We start from the raw sequence: 21264 nt of genomic DNA, 5'->3' as shown, positions 1-21264 counted from the left end.
CAGGACCCAGCCAGGGAGGTCGCAGAGCATCACTTCTCCCATATCCCACTGGACAAATAAGCCCAGACTCAGGGGAGGAGGGGGAGACCCCTGCCTTCTGGACCGGAGGGAAGGATCTGCAGCCACCTTCAACCAGCGGCAGCTTGCAGTCATTGCCGGTGCGTCAGAACGTCACGCCTGTCACGGACACGTCCTCCAGCCAGGGTCCCTGCCGGAACACAGCCCACAGCAGAGCCACAGCTGGGGACAGCAGCGGCGGTGACCCTGCGGGGAATCTAAGGTTATGTTATTTTAGCCACGCTGACTTACACGACCTGCAAAACTGCATTCCTCACACCAGCCCCCCACCAGGCCCTCCTGCTGCATTCCAGACCTCCATAAAGGTCCCACCGGTCACCCCCAAACCACCACCTCTGAGACGCTGGCCCCTGGGTCTCCATCTCGCACTCCGGCCAGCAGTGCTCTTCAGGGGCCACAATCGGTTCCAGGTCTGCTCCCCTCTGATCCATTTCCGGTCTGCCCAACCTAGGATCTTTGTAATGCTCTAGTCTGGTATCATTCTGCTTTTTAAAAAGGGGGTTTTAGCCTCCTGTCCTTAGGGATGATGTCTGAGTTCCTAATTCAGACATTTAAGCCTTTGTTAACTTGGGTGTTTACCGAACTACATAAGAATATTCAACTGCTACACAGAAAACAAGTAGAATAAACAGCTTCGATGAAATTCCTACGATGCATTAAGCAGAGGCAGTCAGAAACTTGTAAGACAAGCTGAAGAAAACAAATGAAGCACAGAGGCTGCCATGTGGTGCTGTGGGTTAAGCTACTGCATCAAAACACTGGCATCCCATATCGGAGTGGCAGTTCAAGTCCCGGCTACTCCACTTCCAATTCAGCTTCCTACTAATGCGTCTGGGAAGGCAGAAGATGATGGCCCAAATGCTTGGGCCCTGCCACCCATGTGGGAGACCTGGATGGAGTTTTGGGCTCCAGGTTCCTGGCTTCAGCTTGACTCAGTTCTGGCCATTGCAGCCATTTGGAGATTGAACCGGTGGAAGGAATATCTCTCTGTCTCACCCTCTCTCTCTGTCCCTCTGTCTTTCAAATAGATAAATCTTTAAAATAGAATACAATAGATGGAACACATGCATGTTTAACAAAGATAAAAAGGAAGAAACACAGTATATCCTATGCAGAAAGATACAGTAGCAATACCAGTAAGACACAGATCATACTACCTCCAGATTGGCAGTTACGTCATCCTGAAGTCAGTCAACCCTTACAACCCATTATGCTATGGGCCCAGGTTTACAAGATGGCTTCAAAAAAAATCTCCGGAAAATGCACATTATGAAAAAATTATGCAAGGCTTTCATAAAAATTTTTGCCCCAAAATAAACTTATCCTTTCAATACATAACTTTTTTTAAAAGATTTATTTATTTATTTATTTATTTAAAAGGCAGAGAGTTACAGAGAGACAGAGGCAGAGAGAGAGAGAGTCTTCCATCCACTGGTTCACTCTTTAAATGGCCTCAATAGCCAGAGCTGGGCCAATCCGAATCCAGGGGCCAGGGGCTTCTGCCAGGTCTCCCACACCACAGCGCCGGCCCATCAGGTCATAATTTTTTGCAAGCCCCTTATATTCAGCCTAGAAAACAAGATAAAAAGCCTGGCTCCTCACAGGCCACTGGTAAGCCACCGCTGTTCCAGCACACAGGCTCTGGTCTCTCCCAAAGAGCAAGTGTGTGCCAGCCACAGGCACCTCTCACCTGCTGGCCACCTTGTTTAACTCAGATCCCTGTAGTGGCACAGCTGGCAGCCAAGGCTGACGCAAGCAGAGAGAGCAGGCAAGATGGGACCTGTGCACATAGCCACATGGCCCAGGGTTTCGGTACAGTCATCCGTCCCTCCGGAGGGCAGGTGATCTTGAGTGCTAATTGACTTCAGATCTCTCCCTTCATTTCTTGCCGCATGTTCTGAGCTAGTGTAATAAACCGTACGATACTGAGACTCAGCTTGGTCTGCCAACCTCTTTACTGCTCGACCACTGGGATTTCCCAGCCGGCCACATCCTCAGAAGCTACCCTGCAACACAGCAACCCAACTGTACTGAGTTATGTGCAGCACCACAAGTACGACTGCCCTCTGGGCTTCTGCAGTGCTGCTCTGCTGGGCAAGCCAATTCCTCCTCCTTCACCTAATTTCTGTTCTCCCTTAACACTGAGTCAGCACCTGCCCTGAGAAGCCCCGCCTGGCCCCAGGCCATTTAGACAGGACTCTCCACTACTCCCCACCTCTGCCTTCCACGGCACTTATCACAGAGAAGTGTAATTGTTCCTTTACTTAGCTCTCCGCTCTCCCACACTAACAGCTGCTGAAAGACAGGGACCTCCATCTGTAACGAATCTTCCTTCTCCATTAGGCACACTCCTGCAGCCCCAGCACTGAGACGAGCGTATCACAGGCCCGCAGTATACCTTGGAAGAGAGGAGGGTGTGGCGTTGCAGCCAGCTAATCTGCCATCTGGGATACCTGCATCGCACACCACAGAGCCTGGAATCGAGTCCCACCTCTGTTTCCAATCCAGCTTCCTGCTAACATGCCTGGGAGGCAGCAGATGATGGACCAAGTAGTTGGCTTCCTGTCACCCATGTGGGAGACTGGCATGGAGTTCCTGGCTACTGGCTTCTGCCTGGCCCAGCCCCAGTAGCTGCAAGTATTTAGGGAGTGAACCAGTGGATTAAAGATATCTCTCTTTCAAATAAATAAATAAACAAAACTTTAAAAAATAAATAAACCCTGGATGGGAGAATTAATGCCCAGGGAATATAAGCAAATTGTCTGCAGGGGAAGAGTTATGTAAGTTCTTCAGGTCATCAATTCTTCCTAAGTCCTTCCTAAACAGGGCTGCTAATATATGTACAGAAGATATTAAAAATTGAGCTGACTCTGCCATCACCTGTCAGCATTTATGATTGCACCTAGCAAAATAACTGCAACAGATGTTCCATAAATATGTTCATAAATGAATGACTGAGTGAATATACGGCCATGTGAATGTTACATTTTTTTAAACTGCATTCCTCAGATTCAATTATTTATTGCTGAGGGGTCTGTAGAATGACCACAAATCACGGCCCTCTCAGATATCCAAAATTCAAAGAGAGACCACTTAAACATCTGGCAGGGTCGCACAGTCTTTCAAATGTGAGAGAATGTACGGTCCCATCACATTCCAAGCATTTGCTATGTCGGATCCTAGGCCGCTATCAAATCCAAATGCCTGCAGAGTTAGGTGAAACACACACACACACACAGGTTCATATGAGCCCCCAAAAAAACACAAAACACCTTCAAGCAGTCAACCAAAAGGGTACAAGCGACAAGATCAGCCCCTTTTTAAGTGAATAGCCCAATTTATAAAACAGAGCCCAGTATAACAGCCAGGGAGATCAGAAGAATGGTTCCAGAAGTCTCTGGCTCCTGACCACAGGAGTCATCAGACTCTTGAATCCTAAGTAAAATGCATTAAGGAGCCAGTGTCGTGGGAGCAGGTAAAGCCACTGCCTGCCACACTGGCATCCCACATGCACACCATTTCATCTCTCGGTTGCAGCACTTCCGATCCAGCTCCCTGCTAACAGCCTGGGAAAAGCAGCAGAAGATGGCTCAAATGTTTAGGCCGCTGCACCCACAGCCTGGCCCAGCACTGGCCGTTGCAGCCATTTAGAGAGTGAACCAGCGAATGGAAGATCTCTCAATCTCTCAATCTCTCGATCTCCCCCTGCCACCCCGTCCTTGTAACTCTGATTTTCAAATAAGTAAGTGAGTGTTTTTAAAAAAAAAATTAATTTAGGGGCCAGCGCTGTGGCATAGCGGGTAAAGCCGCCACCTGTAGTGCCAGTATCCCATATGGGAACCAGTTCGAGTCCTAGCTGCTCCACTTCCGATCCAGCTCTCTGCTATGGCCTGAGAGAGCAGTAGAAGATGGCCCAAGTTCTTGGGCCCCTGTACCCACGTGGGAGACCCAGAAGAAGCACCTGTCTCCTGCCTTCAGATTGGCGCAGCTCTAGCCGTGGTAGCCAACTAGGGAGTGAACCAGTGGATGGAAGACCTCTCTCTCTCTCTCTCTCTCTCTCTCTCTCTCTCTCTCTCTCTTCCTCTCCTCTCTCTGTGTAACTCTGACTTCCAAATAAATAAATAAATCTTTTTAAAAAATTAATTCAGTAAAATGAGTCAGATATACTCTTTCCACCGTAGAAAAGTAAGTACCAAGGAGCCACCACTCAGCGGGAAATTCTTCATTAAATCTGCCTTAGAAGGTGAGCAAGACGGTAACTGCAGCAGACACGCTAAACATTTTTATCAGGAAGAAACGTCTAACCTTTCCTTCTCCCTTGAATGAACAAGAACACACAGATTCTGCTGAACCCATGGCTGCCCAGCCAGGGAGCCAAGGAGCAGAAGCGGCGTGGGAAATTCCTGTCCTCGCCTGCTCTGGGGACTGCGGTGAGGACGGCAATGGCAGCGGGGGAGTGGGGGAGTGGGGGAGCCACCCTCGCCCATGACACAGAACCGCCACCTAGGATGACAGAGAGGAGAGCGCAGGGCAACGGAGAAAAGGAGACTGGGCCCCTGGGTGGCCCTGTAGAGCACAGCCAGCTCCCTGCGAGAAACCAGCCCCCAGCTCGGCAGAGCCACGGCAGCTGGCAGCTCCAAGTGGCCGTGTCAGGGCCGCTCAGCAGGTGAGAGGCAGAACCAGCAGGCTCGCGAGTCCTGCAGACTCTGCACCTCGGAAAAAGCTATGCAGGGATTTCGCAGCTTCTGCACCAAAATGAACTCACCTTTTCCTTTTCTATCCTTTTTTCAATATTTAATTATTTATTTATTTGAAAGGCAGAGTAGCAGAAAAAGAGGAAGAGACATAGACAAAGTGAGTTCGCTCCCCCCAGTGGCTGCAACAGCCAGGGTGGGCCTGGTTGAAGCCAGGAGCCTAGAACTCCATCAGGGTCTCCCACATGGGTGGCAGGGCCCCAAACTTGGGCCATCCTGCCAGGCACGTCAGCAGGGAGCTGAATCAGAAGCAGAGCAGCTGGGACTCAATCTGGCCCTGCAACAGGGGATGCCAGTGCCACAAGCAGCCGCTTAATCTGCAGTGCCACAGGCATGGCTCCTAAATTTACCCGTTGATTTCACTATTCCACAAATTTTTTTAAGTACCTTGGTGGTGTTTTATGTCACCCAAAAGGTTCAAGGAGCCACCAAGGCCAGGATGAGCACTTGTAAAGAAATAAACACACGGGGGCTAGCAGTGTTGCGTAGTAGGCTAAGCCTCCGCCTGTGGCACCAGCATCCCATATGGGCACCTTTTAGTGTCCTGGCTGCTCATCTTCCAACCCAGCTCTCTGCTATGGCCTGGGAAAGCAGTGGAAGATGGCCCAAGTCCTTGGGCCCCTGCACCCACGTGGGAGACCCAGAAGAAGCTCCTGGCTGCGGATCAACCCAGCTCCAGCTGTTGCAGTCATTTGGGGAGTGAACCAGCGGATGGAAGACCGTCTCTCTCTGCCTCTCCCTCTCTCTGTCTGTAACTCTAACTCAAATAAATAAATCTTTCATAAATAAATAAATAAATAGACAAAGCCACAGGGGTTTTCTCAAAGACACACGCTGCTTTCCCGGGGAAAGGCGTTACTTACAGTTTCTGCAGAGGAAGGCGGCCTCTGTAAGCTCTCACCTCGGACCCAAATGCTCTCGGTCACAAACGCTATGTGTTCTGCCTCCAGTATAAAAGGAGAAACCAGAAACAGGGCCCATTTGTTCAAGTCATCGATGAACTGGGTAGAGAAAAAAACAAAAGAGGACTCTGTCACTTCAAAGCACAGGCACTTACCCCAGCATCTCCAGAACCCTCCTCAGCGACCCCAGGAAAGCCCGAAGCAAGGTTATCTGATGCTCTCCCACAGCCCGCATCAACCCTGTGCTTCTGGGCTAACTGTGACCATGCACACAGCTGCAGAAGCCTCAGGGACTCAGGACAGGCTCAACAGCTCTGGATCCGACACAGGCTGACCAGCACTCATCTAAAAGGCTTGCAACCAGAAGGGTGGCAGGACTCACTGGGGTCTTGGAATATCTGCATAAATATGATATCTTGGGAAGTCAACTCAAGGTTGTAAACGTAAAATCATTTATGTTTCATAGGCACCTTACATATCTGTAATTTGAAGGTAATTCTATAAAATATTTTTAGTGTCTCCATGGTTTTATTTTTGCTTTTTATTTTTTTTTTTATTTGACAGGTAGAGTTATAGACAGTGAGAGAGAGAGAGACAGAGAGAAAGGTCTTCCTTCCGTTGGTTCACTCCCCAAATGGCCACTATGACTGGCGCTACGCTGATCTGAAGCCAGGAGCCAGGTGCTTCCTCCTGGTCTCCCATGAGGGTGCAGGGGCCCAAGCACTTGGGCCATCTTCTACTGCCTTCCTGGGCCACAGCAGAGAGCTGGGCTGGAAGAGGAGCAACCAGGACTAGAACCAGCGCCCATATGGGATGCTGGCACCACAGGCGGAGGATTAACCAAGTGAGCCACAGCGCCGGCCCCATCTTTTTGCTTTTTAAAAATTTGTATTTGAACTCAAATAAGGTCTCCAATTACTTGAGCCAGCACCTGCTGCCTCCCAGGGTGTGTATTAGCAGAAAGCTGGACTCAGGGGCACAGCCAAGACACAAATGGGCACTCTGAATTGGGACACAGACATCTTAACCTCTAGGCCAAATGCCTACCCCAAGAGTGATGTTAACTTAGGTTTTTTCAAAGCAGATTAGAACCAAGGTGGCTTAGCAGATTAAATACAACTGGGAATCCCTCCATGAGGGCTCCCTAGCCCCGGATCCACCAACCTCAGATGGAAAACACCCAGAAAAGTACCACATCTGTACTGAACAAATAAACTTGGTTTTTGTCATTATTCCCTAAATTATACAGTACGCTGTTTAAACAGTATTTATATTAGGTCTTATAAGTAATCTAGAGATGATTTAAAGTATGAGGGGGTGTGCATAGATGACACACACACTGTGTATGTATTTTGCATAAAGGACTTGAGCATCTGAAAATCTTGTGTCCAGGAAGCCTCCTGAACCAGTCCTCTGTAGACTGCAAAGGCCAACTCCATCCATTTCTCTGTTCCCTTCCTGAAATCTTGCTGAAAAGACAGCTACCCACCAAAAAATAGAAAGGTATTTGGGTCAGGCCCCACTGTGTCATCAGCCCAAATCTGCCCTTGCCTGTTGAACCGGCACATCCTAAGGCTTAGTAAGTCCCTGTTGAACTAATTAACAGCATGGAAGTTTTACCAACACAGAAGTTAAAAACAAAGAAAAATACTGTCCATTTTACTGAAACACAGAATGCATATACTAAACAAGCAAAATGTTTAAAATTTCCAGTTTGTATACAGTTTGATTATACTTGGGGCTGGCACTGTGGCATAGCAGGTAAAGCCGCCACCTGCAGTGCCGGCAACTCATAAGGGCACCCATTTGAGTCCTGGCTGCTCCACTTCTGATCCAGTTCTCTGCGATGGCCTGGGAAAGCAGTGGAAGATGGCCCAAGTCCTTGGGCCCCTGCACCCATGTGGACGACCCAGAAGAAGCTCCTAGCTCCCAGCTTCAGATCACCCAGCTCTGACCATTTGGAGTGAGTGAACCAGCGGATGAAGACCTTTCTCTCTCTCTCTGCCTCTCTTTAATCCTGCCTTTCAAATAAATAAATCTTTAAAAAACTAACTGAAACATTATATTTAACAATTCATGATGGGATATTCAATTATAAAAACCCAGACTTTGGTATTCATGCGTATGATTTTAATTGTATAGAATATGACTGTGTCTCTGCCTCATTTTGAAATTAACAAAATTAACACACAAAAAGTGGGAGAACTGGACTGAATTCCCAGCTCCCTGTTTCAGCCCAGCCTAGCCCAAGATGTTAAGGGCATTTAGAGAGTGAATCAGTGGACGGAAGCTCTATCACTACCTCTCAAATAAAAAAAAAAAAAATTTAATATTAAGCATGAATTTGGTTCTGTATTCAATCCTTGTAGACTGACAATAAGGTATCCACAGAACCAAATCACCAGCCCAACAATATTTTAAATCTTAAAAAACATCAGTTAATCACAAATAAATTGTCAAACTTTCCAACTGTAGGCCTTAAACATCTGAGCTAGGTTCTGGCACAGTGGGTTAAACTACTGCCTGCAATGCTGGCATCCCACATGAGCACCGGTTCAAGTCCCAGCTACCCCATTTCTGAGCCAGTTCCCTGCTAAGGCACCTGGGAAGGCAGAAGATGGTCCAAGTGTTTGGGCCCCTGTACCTGTAAGAGACCCAAATGGAGTTCAAGGTTCCTGGCTTCTCAGCCTGGCCCAGCCCTGGCTGTTGCAGCTGTTTGAAAAGTGAAGCAGGTTGGCCGGCGCCGCGGCTCACTAGGCTAATCCTCCGCCTTGCGGCGCCGGCACACCGGGTTCTAGTCCCGGTCGGGGCACTGATCCTGTCCCGGTTGCCCCTCTTCCAGGCCAGCTCTCTGCTGTGGCCAGGGAGTGCAGTGGAGGATGGCCCAAGTGCTTGGGCCCTGCACCCCATGGGAGACCAGGAGAAGCACCTGGCTCCTGCCATCGGAACAGCGCGGTGCGCCAGCCGCAGCGCGCTACCGCGGCGGCCATTGGAGGGTGAACCAACGGCAAAAGGAAGACCTTTCTCTCTGTCTCTCTCTCACTGTCCACTCTGCCTGTCAAAAAAAAAAAAAAGAAAAGAAAAAAGAAAAGTGAAGCAGGTGATGGAAGATCTCTGTCTCTCCCTCTCTCTAACTCTGCCTTTCAAATAAAATAAAATAAATCTTTAAAAAAAAAAAAAAAGCCTAAACCCAACAGCCAATAAACACTCCTTCATTCACTGAAATTGTGTGCAACTATTTCAGGTCAAGCTGCGAAGCTAAACAGAACAAGTCCCTAGAGAGAAAGATTCAAACTAGAAATAGGACTGTGATCTGAAGTCAATGAGGACAGAGCTGGGCGGTCCCATCTAGTCTGCAGAACTGGGGAACTCCTCCTGCACAGCGGGATCTGAGCAAAGCTTCAGCCTGAGGCAGAGGGAGAGAGCAGAGAGTTACAGAATCCCACGGGGCTGGGGAGGAAAGCAAGAGCCAAAAATTAGCCCAGTTAACAGACGATCAATAAAAATTACAAAACATTTAAAAGTGAAACTGGATGTGGCCATTTAGCCCAGCTGTTAAGATGCCCACATCTAGGGGCCGGTGTTGTGTGGTGGGTAAACTGCCAGCATGCAACGCCAGCATCCCACGTGAACTCCAGTTTCTGTCCCAACTGCTCCACTTCCCATCCAGCTTACGTGCCTGGGAAAGCAGTGGAAGATGGCCCAAGTGCTTGGGCCCCTGCACACATGTGGGAGGCCCGGAGGAGCTTCTCACTCCTGGCTTGGGCCTGGCCCAGTCCTGGCTGTTGAGGTCATTTGGGGAGTGAACCAGCAGACTGAAGATCTGTTTCTCGCTCTCCCTTTGTAACTTTACCTTTTAAAAAAAAAAAAAAAAAAAGGATGCCCATGTCCCACATCCAAATACCTGGGTTCAATACCCAGCTCCAGGGCTCAGCACTGTGGCACAGTGGGACACTAGCATCCCACATGGGCACGGGTTCAATTTCATTTCCTGCTGATGGCCTGGGGAAAGCAGTGGAAGATGGCCCAAGTGCTTGGGCCCCTGCACCGGCCCGGGAGACCGGGAAGAAACTCCTGGCTCCAGACTACAGCTTCCCGCCAATGCAGACCCTGGGTGGCAGTGGTGATGGCTCAATTAAGTAGGCTCCTGCCACCCAAGCGGGACACCTGGGTTGAGTTCTCAGCTCCAGCCCCACCCAGTACCAGCCACTGTGGGCATTTCAGGAGTGAACCGGTTTTTTTTTTTTTTTCTCTTCCCCAACCCCTTCAAATGAATATTTTTTGCAAGTTTCTTTAACACTGTCCAGGACAATTGAGATGATCTTCTGTGTTCAACATTTCTACTTTGAGCTAAGCCATGAAAAATAATTTAAATCAATCCATTCTGGAAAGACCACAACAGGAAAACCCAGCCCTCGGTTCTTCCTCAAGTTAATTCGCCTTCCACAATCAGCGCCCCAGAAGCTGGGGGTGGGGGCGCCAGCTCTGTCTACGCAGTCCTAGGTCTGCAGCTTCCCGGGGGGACCCAGAACGCAGTGTCACAGCGTTAGGGCATCTTCTATCCGCCGGGCAGAAGGCTGCGCCCCCACCTAATCACAGCCCCAACAGCACAGACTCCCGTCCCCACACGCGCCAGGGACGCCCCGGGAAACGCGCAGAGCTGCGCCGTGCACGCGAGCCCCGGGCGCACCAGCAGCTGACCGGGAAGAACCAGGGTTGCCGCCCAGCGCGGGGCCAGCCCCGGGCCAGCGCGGGGGCCCTCCGGGAGCGGCCGAGGGTCCGCGGACCCAGAGGCAGGCCCGCCACGCCGCCGAGGGCTGCAGGAGGGGTCGCCGGGCGCAGGCCGGTGCACCCTGAGGCGGCCGCGGCCCGGGCCCCGGCGCCCGCGCTCGGCCCGGGGTGGGCGGAGCGCGGGGTCCCGGCGCCGCTTCCGGCTCGCGGCCGCCCCACGCCGCGCGCCCGCCCGCCCCACGCCGCGCGCGCCGCCCACCTGGCCCTCGCCGACGCAGAAGACGCGGCCGCCGCGGCTGAGGCACACGCGGGCGCCGCTCGGCTGCGCGGCGGCGCCACAGAACGTGAAGGAGCAGCGCGAGGCGCGCAGCCGCCGCACCGTGGAGCGCACGAGCGCGGCCGGCCGGCGCCCCCACCGCGCCCACAGGTACAGGTAGCACAGCGTGATGAGCATGGCCGGCGCGGCCGGACGCTCGGCCCACAGCCGCCGCCGCCGCCAGCCCGCCCCGGGCGCCGGCCCCGCCCCGCCCGCCGGCCGGAAGAGACGCGCGGCCCGCCGGGGCGCGGGCCCGGGGCGCGGGGGATGGGGCGCGGGCCCGGGGCGCGGGGGATGGGGCGCGGGGCCGGGGCGCGCGGGATGGGGCGCGGGGCGGGATGGGGCGCGGGGCCGGGGCGCGGGCCCGGGGCGCGGGGGATGGGGCGCGGGGGGCCGGGGCGCGCGGGATGGGGCGCGGGGGGCCGGGGCGCGCGGGATGGGGCGGGATGGGGCGGGGGGGGCCGGGGCGCGGGGCGGGATGGGGCGCGGGGGGCCGGGGCGCGGGGGCCGGGGGCCGGTGGACGGAGGGACAGGGGCTGGCGTGGGAGCAGTGTGGAGGCCCGGAGACCCCCGTGGGGATGGAGGCGGGTCAAGGCCGCAGCCCACATCGGCCAGCCAGCGCCAGCCTGGGGGTCCCTGAGCGCGAACCCTGTCTCTGCCCACGGTCAGCTCTGGACAATCAGGCGAGGCCTTAACTTGCAGGCCTTGGTGCCAGAGGACTATAAAGTCCGTCAGTGCGCCCGGTGCAATGATGCCTGAAAGAGCAGGGAGCCCAAGTGGAAGGCAGATCCGCACCACCAAGGCTGCGTCTGGTGTTCCTGCTGCGGGACCGGCAGAGAGGGGGGACATCAACTCACAGTGTTCTTGTCCCCAAGGGAGGCGGAATGACCCCCAGCACTGGCGAGCCTCTCCCGTGGAATCCTGCTTCACTCCAAGGCCGTCTGGCGCCCTCAACACCTGACAGCGAAGCATTTCATTTGGTTGCTTCTGGCCCTGGGTGCGAGTGGGTAGAACACAAGCAAGAACACCGCTTGCACAAGTCTTACCTAATTCAAGCACAGATTTTTAAAGGGCCCTACCAAGGAGCTGTCTGCTTTAAAATAGCAGTAGGGAGGCGGGGGCTGTGGCGCAGCAGGTTAAACCATCGCCTGCAGAACCGGCATCCCGAATGGGCTAATGCACTTGGGAAAGCAGTAGAAGATGGCCCAAGTCCTTGGGCCCCTGCACCCACGTGGGAGACCCAGAAGAAACTCCTGGCTCCTGGCTTTGGATAGCCCCAGCTCCGGCCATTGCAGTCATTGGGGCCATTGAGGAGTGAACCACAGATGGAATTTACCCCTCTCTCCTAACTACCTTTCAAATAAAATTTTTTTAAGTTAATTGAATTAAACTACTTGAAACCAATAACACTTTTGTTACTGATTTAAACTCAAAAAGGGAAATGCATTTGGGACTCAGACACAAGTCACAGGCCGATGCCTCCATTAGAGATTTGGGCCATGATCAGGCCCCACTTGAAGAAGAGCTGTCATTTTCAGTTTTGCTGATAAGCAAGTGCCCAGGCCCTGGAAAGGCAAGGACCAGACCATTTACGCCTACTCCTGGTGAAAGATTACTTTGAGAATACCAATTTTGAAAAACATTTATTCCAAGTAGGAAAACTTTATATTAAATGCCCCCTAAGATTTCCATGGATTCCTTACATAATGCGGCTGAGAAATGTACTATTTAACTGTACTACATTTTATATACCTTGGCTGTTTTTCTAATTTACTAAAGATTTATTTTGTTTATTTGAAGAGAAACAGAAAAAAAATCTTCCGTCCACAGGTACACTCGAACTGGATTGGAAGCAGAGCAGGTGGGACTCAAACAGCTGCCCCAGTATGGAATGCTGACGTCACAGGTGATGGCTTAACCCACTGCACCACAGTGCCAGCCCTTATTTTCTAATATTTACTGCATTTAAAGTTTTATTTATCAGAAAGACGCAGTTCCACATCAGAGTTGTCTGTGGGGCAGGCACTGATTGGCACAGGTAAAGCACCAGTGTCCCACACTGAGTGTCTGGCTCCAGCTCCCTGCTGCTAACGCAGAGCCTGGGGTACGGCAGTGATGGCTGAAATACCTGGGTTCCTGCCACCCACGTGGGACCAGGGTTGTGTTCCCAGCTCCAGATTTGGCCCAGGCGTTTAGGGAGTGAACCAGCAGATGGGAGCTGTATGTACGTGGTCTCTCTCTCTCTACCACTCAATTTTTTTTTTTTTTTTTTGGACAGGCAGAGTTAGAGACAGAGAGAAAGGTCTTCCTTCCGATGGTTCAACCCCCCAAATGGCCACCACGGCCGGCACACTGCACTGATCCGAAGCCAGGAGCCAGGTGCCTCTTCCTGGTCTCCCATGCAGGTACAGAGGCCCAAGCACTTGGGCCATCCTCCACTGCCTTCCCAGGCCACAGCAGAGAGCTGGACTGGAAGAGGAGCAACCGAGACAGAACCAGCGCCCCAACTGGGACTAGAACCCAGGGTGCCAGCGTCACAGGCGGAAGATTAGTCTAATGAGCCACGGCGCCGGCCTCTCTCTCCCTTTCAAGTAAATAAATATTTAAAAATTTTTTTAATATTTGTATATTTAAATATATATATGTTTGTCAACTCTATAAAATGTATAGAGTCTATCAGAAATTAAATAATGGGCAGAATCTGTACTTGGCTAGAGATCACATATATATGGGGCCAGTGCCGTGGCACAGTAGGTTAAGCCTCCACTTGCAGCGCCAGGTTGAAGTCCTAGGTGCTACCCTTCCAACCCAACTCCCTGATGATGGCCTGGGAGGGCAGCAGCCGGAATTCTAATTAGAATTCCATTATCCAGCACAAAGACAAAATGTAACAATAAAATGTAAAAAAAAAAATCTTGATCTCTGCCTCTTACCTCTAATGCTTATGTTAATATGTTAATAAGCAAAAAAATTAATTTTATTAATCAAAATAGAAAAGGAGGATGGGGCCGGTTTGGCCTAGCAGTTAAGATGCTGCGTCCCATATTGGAGTACCTGGGTCCCACATTGGGGTACCTGGGCCCACAATGGAGTACCTGGGTCCCCACACTGGGGTACTTGGGTTCCATATTAGAGTACCTGGGTCCAATTCTGGGGTACCTGGGTCCCCACGCTGGAGTACCTGGTCTCACTTTGGGGTACCTGGATCCCATATTAGAGTACCTGGGTTCCACACTGGAGTACCTGGGTCCCTGCTCCCTCCCAGTGCAGACCTTGGGAGGCAGCCTGTGATGGCTCGGTGGTTGGGTCCCTGCCACTCACATAGCAGACCCGGACTGGGTTCCTTTTGTAGGCATTTGGGACTTGAACCAGCAGATGGAGCTCTACCTCTGCCTCTGAAATATTTTTAATAAAAAAAGTTTTTTAATTAGAAGTAAAATCAATTTTAAAAAGTAATGTTTAAAAAAAAAGATTTAGGGGGCCGGTGCCATGGCTCACTTGGTTAATCCTCCGCCTGCGGCGCCGGCATCCCATATGAGCACTGGGTTCTAGTCCCGGGTGCTCGTCTTCCAGTCCAGCTCTGCTGTGGCCCAGGAGGGCAGTGGAAGATGGCCTAAGTGCTTGGGCTCCTGCACCCACGTGGGAGACTGGGAAGAAGCACTTGGCTCCTGGCTTCGGATCAACGCAGTGCTGGTCATAGCGGCCATTTTGGGGGTGAACCAATGGAAGGAAGACCTTCCTCTCTGTCTCTCACTATCTAACTGCCTGTCAAATAAAAAAAAAATGTTTTTAAAAAAGATCTAGCAGGTTAGACTACCACTTGGCACACTTGCATCCCAACTCTGCACTTCCCTTCCAGCTGCTTGCTGATGTGCCTGGAAGGTAGCAAATGGTGGCCCAAGTACCTGGGTTCCTGCCACCCACGTGGGAGACCTGGATGGGTTCCTGATTCCTGGTTTCAGCCTGGCCCAGCACTGGCTGTTGTGACCAACTGAGGAGTGAACCAGCAGATGGAAAACTCTCTCTATATATATTTCTCTCTCTCTCTCTTTCTCTCCCTGCCCATCCCCCCCCCATTCTGTTACTCTGCCTTTCAAATAAATTAACAAATCTGTAAAAAGAAAATTTTAATAATTTAAGTTAAAACATATTAGTTATTGGGAACATTAATTTGAACTCACAACTTTAAGAGAAAACAATTCTCTTTCCTAGCCCTGTTCACTGAGAGAAGCCTCAGAGCAGCACGACCTCGTAGTACTCAGATCCTTTGGAATGTGTGCTCTTTTTCCCATTAAAAGGACTACAGATCCGGAGAAATGGACGATTCAAGTGTCATGGCAATACCAGATTAGCCAGCACAGCCTATGCCGAAAAATAGGAAAACTCCAAAAATAGCAGCAGTGGAGAGGGTACAAGAAACCATGCAGAAGTGTCCCCACTAGCCAATCAGCAGTCTGAGCATCCATTTGGAACACAGTTGTCCCTCAGTACCCCCACCACAACCACCAAATGGATACCAAAATCCACTTGTCCCTTAGATAGCAGGTGTAACATTTGTGTACTTCCTCCCCGTACTTCCAGTCATCTCCAGATTGCTTCTAATACCCAGCACCATGGAAAGGCTGGGTGAATAGTCGCTCTACTGCTCTGTTTGGGAAATAATGACAAGAAAAAGGTTACATGTTCAGTACAGATGTTTTCATCCTGAGGCTGGTTGAGTCCTTGATTTCAGAACCCTTGTATGTGGAGGGCCAACATAAGGTCAAGTTCATGAGGAGCCAGGAATCAAGATGATCCTTAATAAAAGCTTAAGTATTCTAAGGAGAGTAGGATAAATATGTCACCACTGAGTGGTGTTACTTGGTTCTATTTATAGTATCTATTTATTGTGCCGCTGGAGACTGGTGAATTGTAAATGCCTTAAAGGGGTGTTTCTGGGAGCTAGTGTGGTGCAGCAGTTAAGCCACCACTTGCAACACTGGCATTCTATACCACAGCACCACTTAGAGTCCCGGTTGCTCCACTAATGCACCTGGGAAGGCAGAGGCAGATGGCCCAAGTGCTTGGGTCCCGGCCACCCACGTAGGAGACCAGGATGGAGATGCTGGCTCCTGGCTTCAGCCTGGCCCCATCCTGGTTGTTGTGGCTACTTGGATAGTGAACCAATGGATGGAAGATCTTTCAGTCTGTCCCCTCTCTCTGTCACTCTGCCTTTCATATAAATAAATAAGTAAATCTTTAAAAAATTAAATGACTATTTATGACTCAAGCAGGCAGATCGGAGGTGCAGAGCACTGGCCTTCATCCTGCAGTGCCATTCTTGTTTGAAAATCAAATGTGCAGTTTGTTTTCCGCCATAACCCAGAATACCAAACGTAACAAATGATTGCAGATGGGAACCCATGGCCTGAGAAGACGGCTCCCTCCCAAGTCCCAGCACTTGGGTAGGAGAAGGCAGACCAGTGTTTTTCCAAGCACTGAGAAAAGAATGGTCCACTGGAGCTGTCTGCCCACCAAAGCATTTTGGAGTTGAACAGAGAAAAAGGGGATTTTCAGGAATACAGCGGCTTAAGGGTGTTTACCGCATACGGAGCCTTCCTATAGGATGCACTTTGGGAGAAAGGAAAGTTAAAAATAAAGTGCAGATGGAGAAGGCCGGCACGTGGGAGTCAGGAGTCCAGGAATTGGTCTTACTTTGTTTTTTGAATAGCTCACTGAATTTATTCCTTTTATTCTTTTAAAGGTGATTTAAAGAGGTTATCTAGGGAAGGCAAAACTGCAAAGTTTTCCTAAGATAATATAGAATATTGACCCCAAAATAGAAAAATAGTAGTTAATCAAGACACTAGGAACACTAATTATAAAGACAAATTTTGATACATTAGGAGCAGGCTTTTGGCACAGCGGTTAAGATGCCACGTGGGACGCCTGCGTTCCTTACTGGAGTGCCTGGGTTCAAGTCCCAGCTCTGCTTCCAATTCCAGCTTTTTGTTGTGGCAAGCAGCCAGTAACGACCCAATACTTTGGTCCCTGCCTCCCACATAGGAAACCCCGACTGAGCACCAAGCTCCAGGCTTGGGATTGACCCAGTTCTGGCTGTTGGAACCTTTGGGAAGTGAACCAGCAGATGGGATGTCGATCTCTCTCTCTCTCTCTCTCTCTCTCTCTCTCTCTCTCTCTCTCTCTTTTTCTCTCTTTCTCTCTTTCTCTTTCTCTCTCCTTTTCAAGTAAATGTTTACATTTTGCCATGGTGCAGTAGGTTAATCCTCCGCCTGTGGCGCCGACATCCCATATGGACACTGGTTCTAGTCCTTGCTGCTCCTCTTCCAGTCCAGCTCTCTGCTGTGTCCCAGGAAGGCAGTGGAGGATGGCCCAAGTGCTTGGGCCCTGCACCCATGTGGGAGACCGGGAAGAAGCACCTGGCTCCTGGCTTTGGATTGGCACAGCTCCAGCCATTGCAGCCATTTAGGGAGTGAACCAACAGAACAAAGACCTTTCTCTCTGTCTCTCCCTCTCACTGTCTGTAACTCTACCTCTCAAATAAGTAAAATCTTTTTTTTAAAAAAAAGTGATAGATTGCTACATTAAAATTAAGAACCTGTGTTTATTAAAAAACACTTCAGGGGCTGGTGCTGTGGCATAGCAGGTAAAGCCACTGCCTGTAGTGCCAGCATCCCATATGGACACCAGTTTGAGTTCTGGCTGCTCCACTTCCAATATAGCTCTTGGCTATGGCCTAGGAAAGCAGTAGAAGATGGCCCACGTCTTTGGGCCCCTGCACCCACATGGGAGACCTGGAGGAAGCTTCTGGCTCCTGGCTTCAGATCAGCCCAGTTCTGGCCGTTGCGACCATTTGGGGAGTGAACCAGCAGGTGGAAGACCTCTCTCTCTCTGCCTCTGCCTCTGCCTCTCTGTAACTCTGCCTTTCAAATAAATACACAAATCTTTAAAAGGAAAAAAAAAAAAAAAGAAAAAGACACTTTAAAACAAGACAAGTTGGCCAGCGCCGTGGCTTAACAGGCTAATCTTCCGCCTTGCGGCACTGGCACACCAGGTTCTAGTCCCAGTTGGGGCGCTGGATTCTATCCCGGTTGCCCCTCTTCCAGGCCAGCTCTCTGCTATGGCCCGGGAAGGCAGTGGAGGATGGCCCAAGTCCTTGGGCCCTGCACCCGCATGAGAGACCAGGAGAAGCACCTGGCTCCTGGCTTCAGATCAGCATGATGCGCTGGCCGCAGCGGCCATTGGAGGGTGAACCAACGGCAAAAAGGAAGACCTTTCTCTCTGTCTCTCTCTCTCTCACTATCCACTCTGCCTGTCAAAAAAAAAAAAAAAAAAAGACAAGCTCTGGAATGAGATGAGCATCTGTAGCAAATACCTGGTAAAGATTCATATCTGGAATATAAAGAAATCCAAGCCAATAAGAAAAAGCCAGAAAACCAAGGAGGCGGCACAGAGACTACACATGAAAAAGCACTTCAGAAGCGGAATGTGCCCAGAGACAGACGCATGAGAAGGCTCCCATCTCCCATGAAAGCCTTAGAGCTGGCACAAGCCCTTCAGCCTGGCTACAACCCCCTTCCAGCATAGAACTCTGTCTTCTACCCAAGCTCCAACCATTTTCCGTTCTCAGCCCTCGCACCTCTCCCTAGCACCTGGCCTCCCCGGTCACGGTATTCTGCACACACCCCAGTCAACAGAAACCACCAGATACTCAGAAGGTGTTTCCTAGCACTGTTCTCAACATGACGCCATGCAGGGCCACTGGACATGGACCGTAAGCCGGGCAGGGACTAGAAAGAGCCTCTGCTGCCAGAGGACTAGGGGCACACAAAGGAAGTGGAGCTACCTTGTTCCAGGAACCAGGGTCACCTGGTGGAAGCTGGAACCCATTGCTCTGTCCTAAGGGAGGCCAGCAGAGGAAGAAGGAGGACAGACGCCCAGCCCTTCTGTTCTGGGTTCTAACGTCCCCTTGGCAGAGCCTCACTGAAGGCCGAAAATGGCACAGGTTCCTCCCTGAGGGTCAGAGGAGAGGGGGCGGCAGCAGGAGGTGTGCGGGGAACGCAGAACAAGCCCTGCCCTCTGGAACTCTTCCCTTCGGCTGTTGCAGGATTCAGGATCCTGTTTGTGTCCCTGTTTGCCTGAATTGCATCTCCCCAGCCATCGATTCTTGTGGAAGCTCTGTCCTCCAGCCGTGCCTATGCATGTGGTCCTTAAAGAGTGACTAAGGCTAGATGAGGTCAGATGGGTAGGACCCTAACCCAGAATGGCTTTGTCTTTCTGAGAGGAGGAGCTTAGGACAACACCCACCCTGTCAACCCCTTCACCTTACTTTTTAAAGCCATGAGGTAGCGAATCTGTTGTTTTAGGCCACCCAATGCAATATTTGTCACACAGCCCCAGCATACTAACACGCCAGGTTATCAATATCTCCTTCCCTGGTCCCCTAACACTTCTCGGAGCGTCCCTGTATGCACGGAGTTTGTGATTCTAGAGGCACCCAATATGCAGTCCCCGACATGCCCCTCCCTTGGTGTCCCTTGTCTTGCAAGGCAACTTGTGGTTTTTTGTTTTTTGTTTTTTTGACAGGCAGAGTGGACAGTGAGAGAGACAGAGAGAAAAGTCATCCTTTGCCGTTGGTTCACCCTTCAATGGCCGCTGGTGGCTGGCGCACCGCGCTGATCTGAAGCCAGGAGCCAGATGCTTTTCCTGGTCTCCCATGTGGGTGCAGGGACCCAAGGACCTGGGCCATCCTCCACTGCACTCCCGGACCACAGCAGAGAGCTGGCCTGGAAGAGGGGCAACCGGGACAGAATCCGGTGCCCCGACTGGGACAAGAACCTGGTGTGCTGGCGCCGCAGGCGGAGGATTAGCCTAGTGAGCCGCGGCGCCGGCAGAAATGCTTTTTAAAAACCACAAGTTGGGCCGGCGCCGTGGCTCACTAGGCTAATCCTCTGTCTGCGGCACCAGCATCCTGGGTTCTAGTCCCAGTCGGGGTGCAGGATTCTGTCCCGGTTGCTCTTCTTCCAGTCCAGCTCTCTGCTGTGGCCCGGGAGTGCAATGGAGGATGGCCCAGGTCCTTGGGTCCCTGCACCGCATGGGAGACCAGGAGGAAGCATCTGGCTCCTGGCTTCAGATCAGCGCGGTGCACCGGCCGCAGTGGCCATTGAGGGGTGAACCAATGGCAAAGGAAGACCTTTCTCTCTGTCTCTCTCTCTCGCTCACTGTCCACTCTGCCTGTCAAAAAAAAAAGGTCATTTCTGCAGGGCTGGCACTGTGGCATAGCGGGTAAGGCTGCTGCCTGCAGTGCCAATATCCCATATGGGTACCGGTTCAAGTTCCGGCTGCTCCACTTCCGATCCAGCTCTCTGCTGTGGCCTGGGAAAGCAGGGGAAGATGGCCCAAACCCCTGGGACCCTGCACCCGCGTGGGAGACCCAGAAGTCCCTGGCTGCTGGCTTCAGATCAGCACAGCTCCGGCAGTTGCGGCCAATTGGGGAGTGAACCAGTGAATGGAAGACTTCTCTCTCTCTCTCTCTCTCTCTCTCTCTCTCTCTCTCTCTCTCTCTCTGTGTGTGTGTAACTCTGACTTTCAAATAAATAAATAAATCTTTTTAAAAAATGTTCCCACAAACTCCACTTTTTAGCCCAAACACACTGCAGGCAGCTGTAACAAAAGAGCCGTGGGAAGAAGCAGGTCAGTGCCCGCGGGGCTGGTGTGCCACCCTGCATATGAAACGGTTAGGACTATTTAGAGAGAGGACTGGATTTCTGAAGAAGCCAACCCATGACAGGCGGCGACCTGGAGCTCTTGCCTTGTTCAGCCCGCTTTCTGCAAGATTCCAGCCCCAGGAAGGAGGGCGTGCAGCCCAGATCCAGCATCGTGAAGAAGAACAAGGTAAATCCACAAGCCCGGGCCCAACAAACCAGCCTTGTCTATAAATAACTCCCCCTGGAGAAATAAACAGCGAGATCAAAGGCAGGAAACCCGAGAACCAGGCCAGTTCCTAGGATCCCACTGTCCCCCACCGTGGGAGCCGCCGCCCGGGCCGGCCCCCAACGACCCCAAAACCGTCCGCGCCGCGCCTACCTGCAGGCCTGGCCCACCGCGCGCCCCTGGCCCGGCTCCCACGTGGCCCAGGGGGCCGGCGGCCGCCGCGGAGACGCCCCCAGGGAGGCGTGGGCGTCGTCGCTGCGAACAGTGCGCAGGTGGCGGCTGAGGTGTGCGAGCCCAGAGCCCCAGCAGCCCCGGCGGGCCAGCCCTAGACGCAGCCCCAAATGCTGGCCACGCCCCGGCCCCGCTCCGGGCGGAGCTCCGGTCACGCTGCGCAGCGCCCTGCCCGCTGCCCGCCTGCTCCCGGCTGCCCAGAGGCCGGCGCAGGAGCCCTCGGTGTCCACTCCCTGGCCTGAGAACGCCACGGGGCGTCTGGCCTGCCCCCTCGGCCGTGTGTGTGTGTGTGGGGGGGGGGTGGCCGCAGTCCCAGCAC

The 21264-nt window shown here is 51.9% G+C and overlaps 1 protein-coding gene across 2 annotated transcripts in view; it reads right to left on the bottom strand.

Annotated features, from left to right (window-relative positions):
* Positions 1 to 21011, bottom strand: part of HLCS (holocarboxylase synthetase) — a 208805-nt gene extending 187794 nt beyond the window's left edge. The window contains exons 1-2 of one of the 2 annotated variants that reach the window (XM_062205215.1): positions 20868 to 21011; positions 5696 to 5833 (exon numbers count right to left, since the gene is read on the bottom strand). Coding sequence is in view for 1 of the 2 variants with exons in the window: in XM_062205205.1 (XP_062061189.1) it covers positions 5696 to 5833; positions 10725 to 10919 (333 nt within the window). In the remaining variant the exon portion in view is untranslated. Of the gene's footprint in view, positions 1 to 5695; positions 5834 to 10724; positions 10920 to 20867 lie in introns of those variants that run through there. The other variant, XM_062205205.1, reaches the window with a different exon arrangement.
* Positions 21012 to 21264: the final 253 nt, after the last annotated feature.

This window comes from Lepus europaeus, chromosome 2 (assembly GCF_033115175.1).
Source record: "Lepus europaeus isolate LE1 chromosome 2, mLepTim1.pri, whole genome shotgun sequence".
Taxonomy (NCBI): Eukaryota; Metazoa; Chordata; class Mammalia; order Lagomorpha; family Leporidae; genus Lepus; species Lepus europaeus.
The sequence above is the reverse complement of the archived record's forward strand: the minus strand, read 5'-3'. Positions and strand labels throughout refer to the sequence as shown.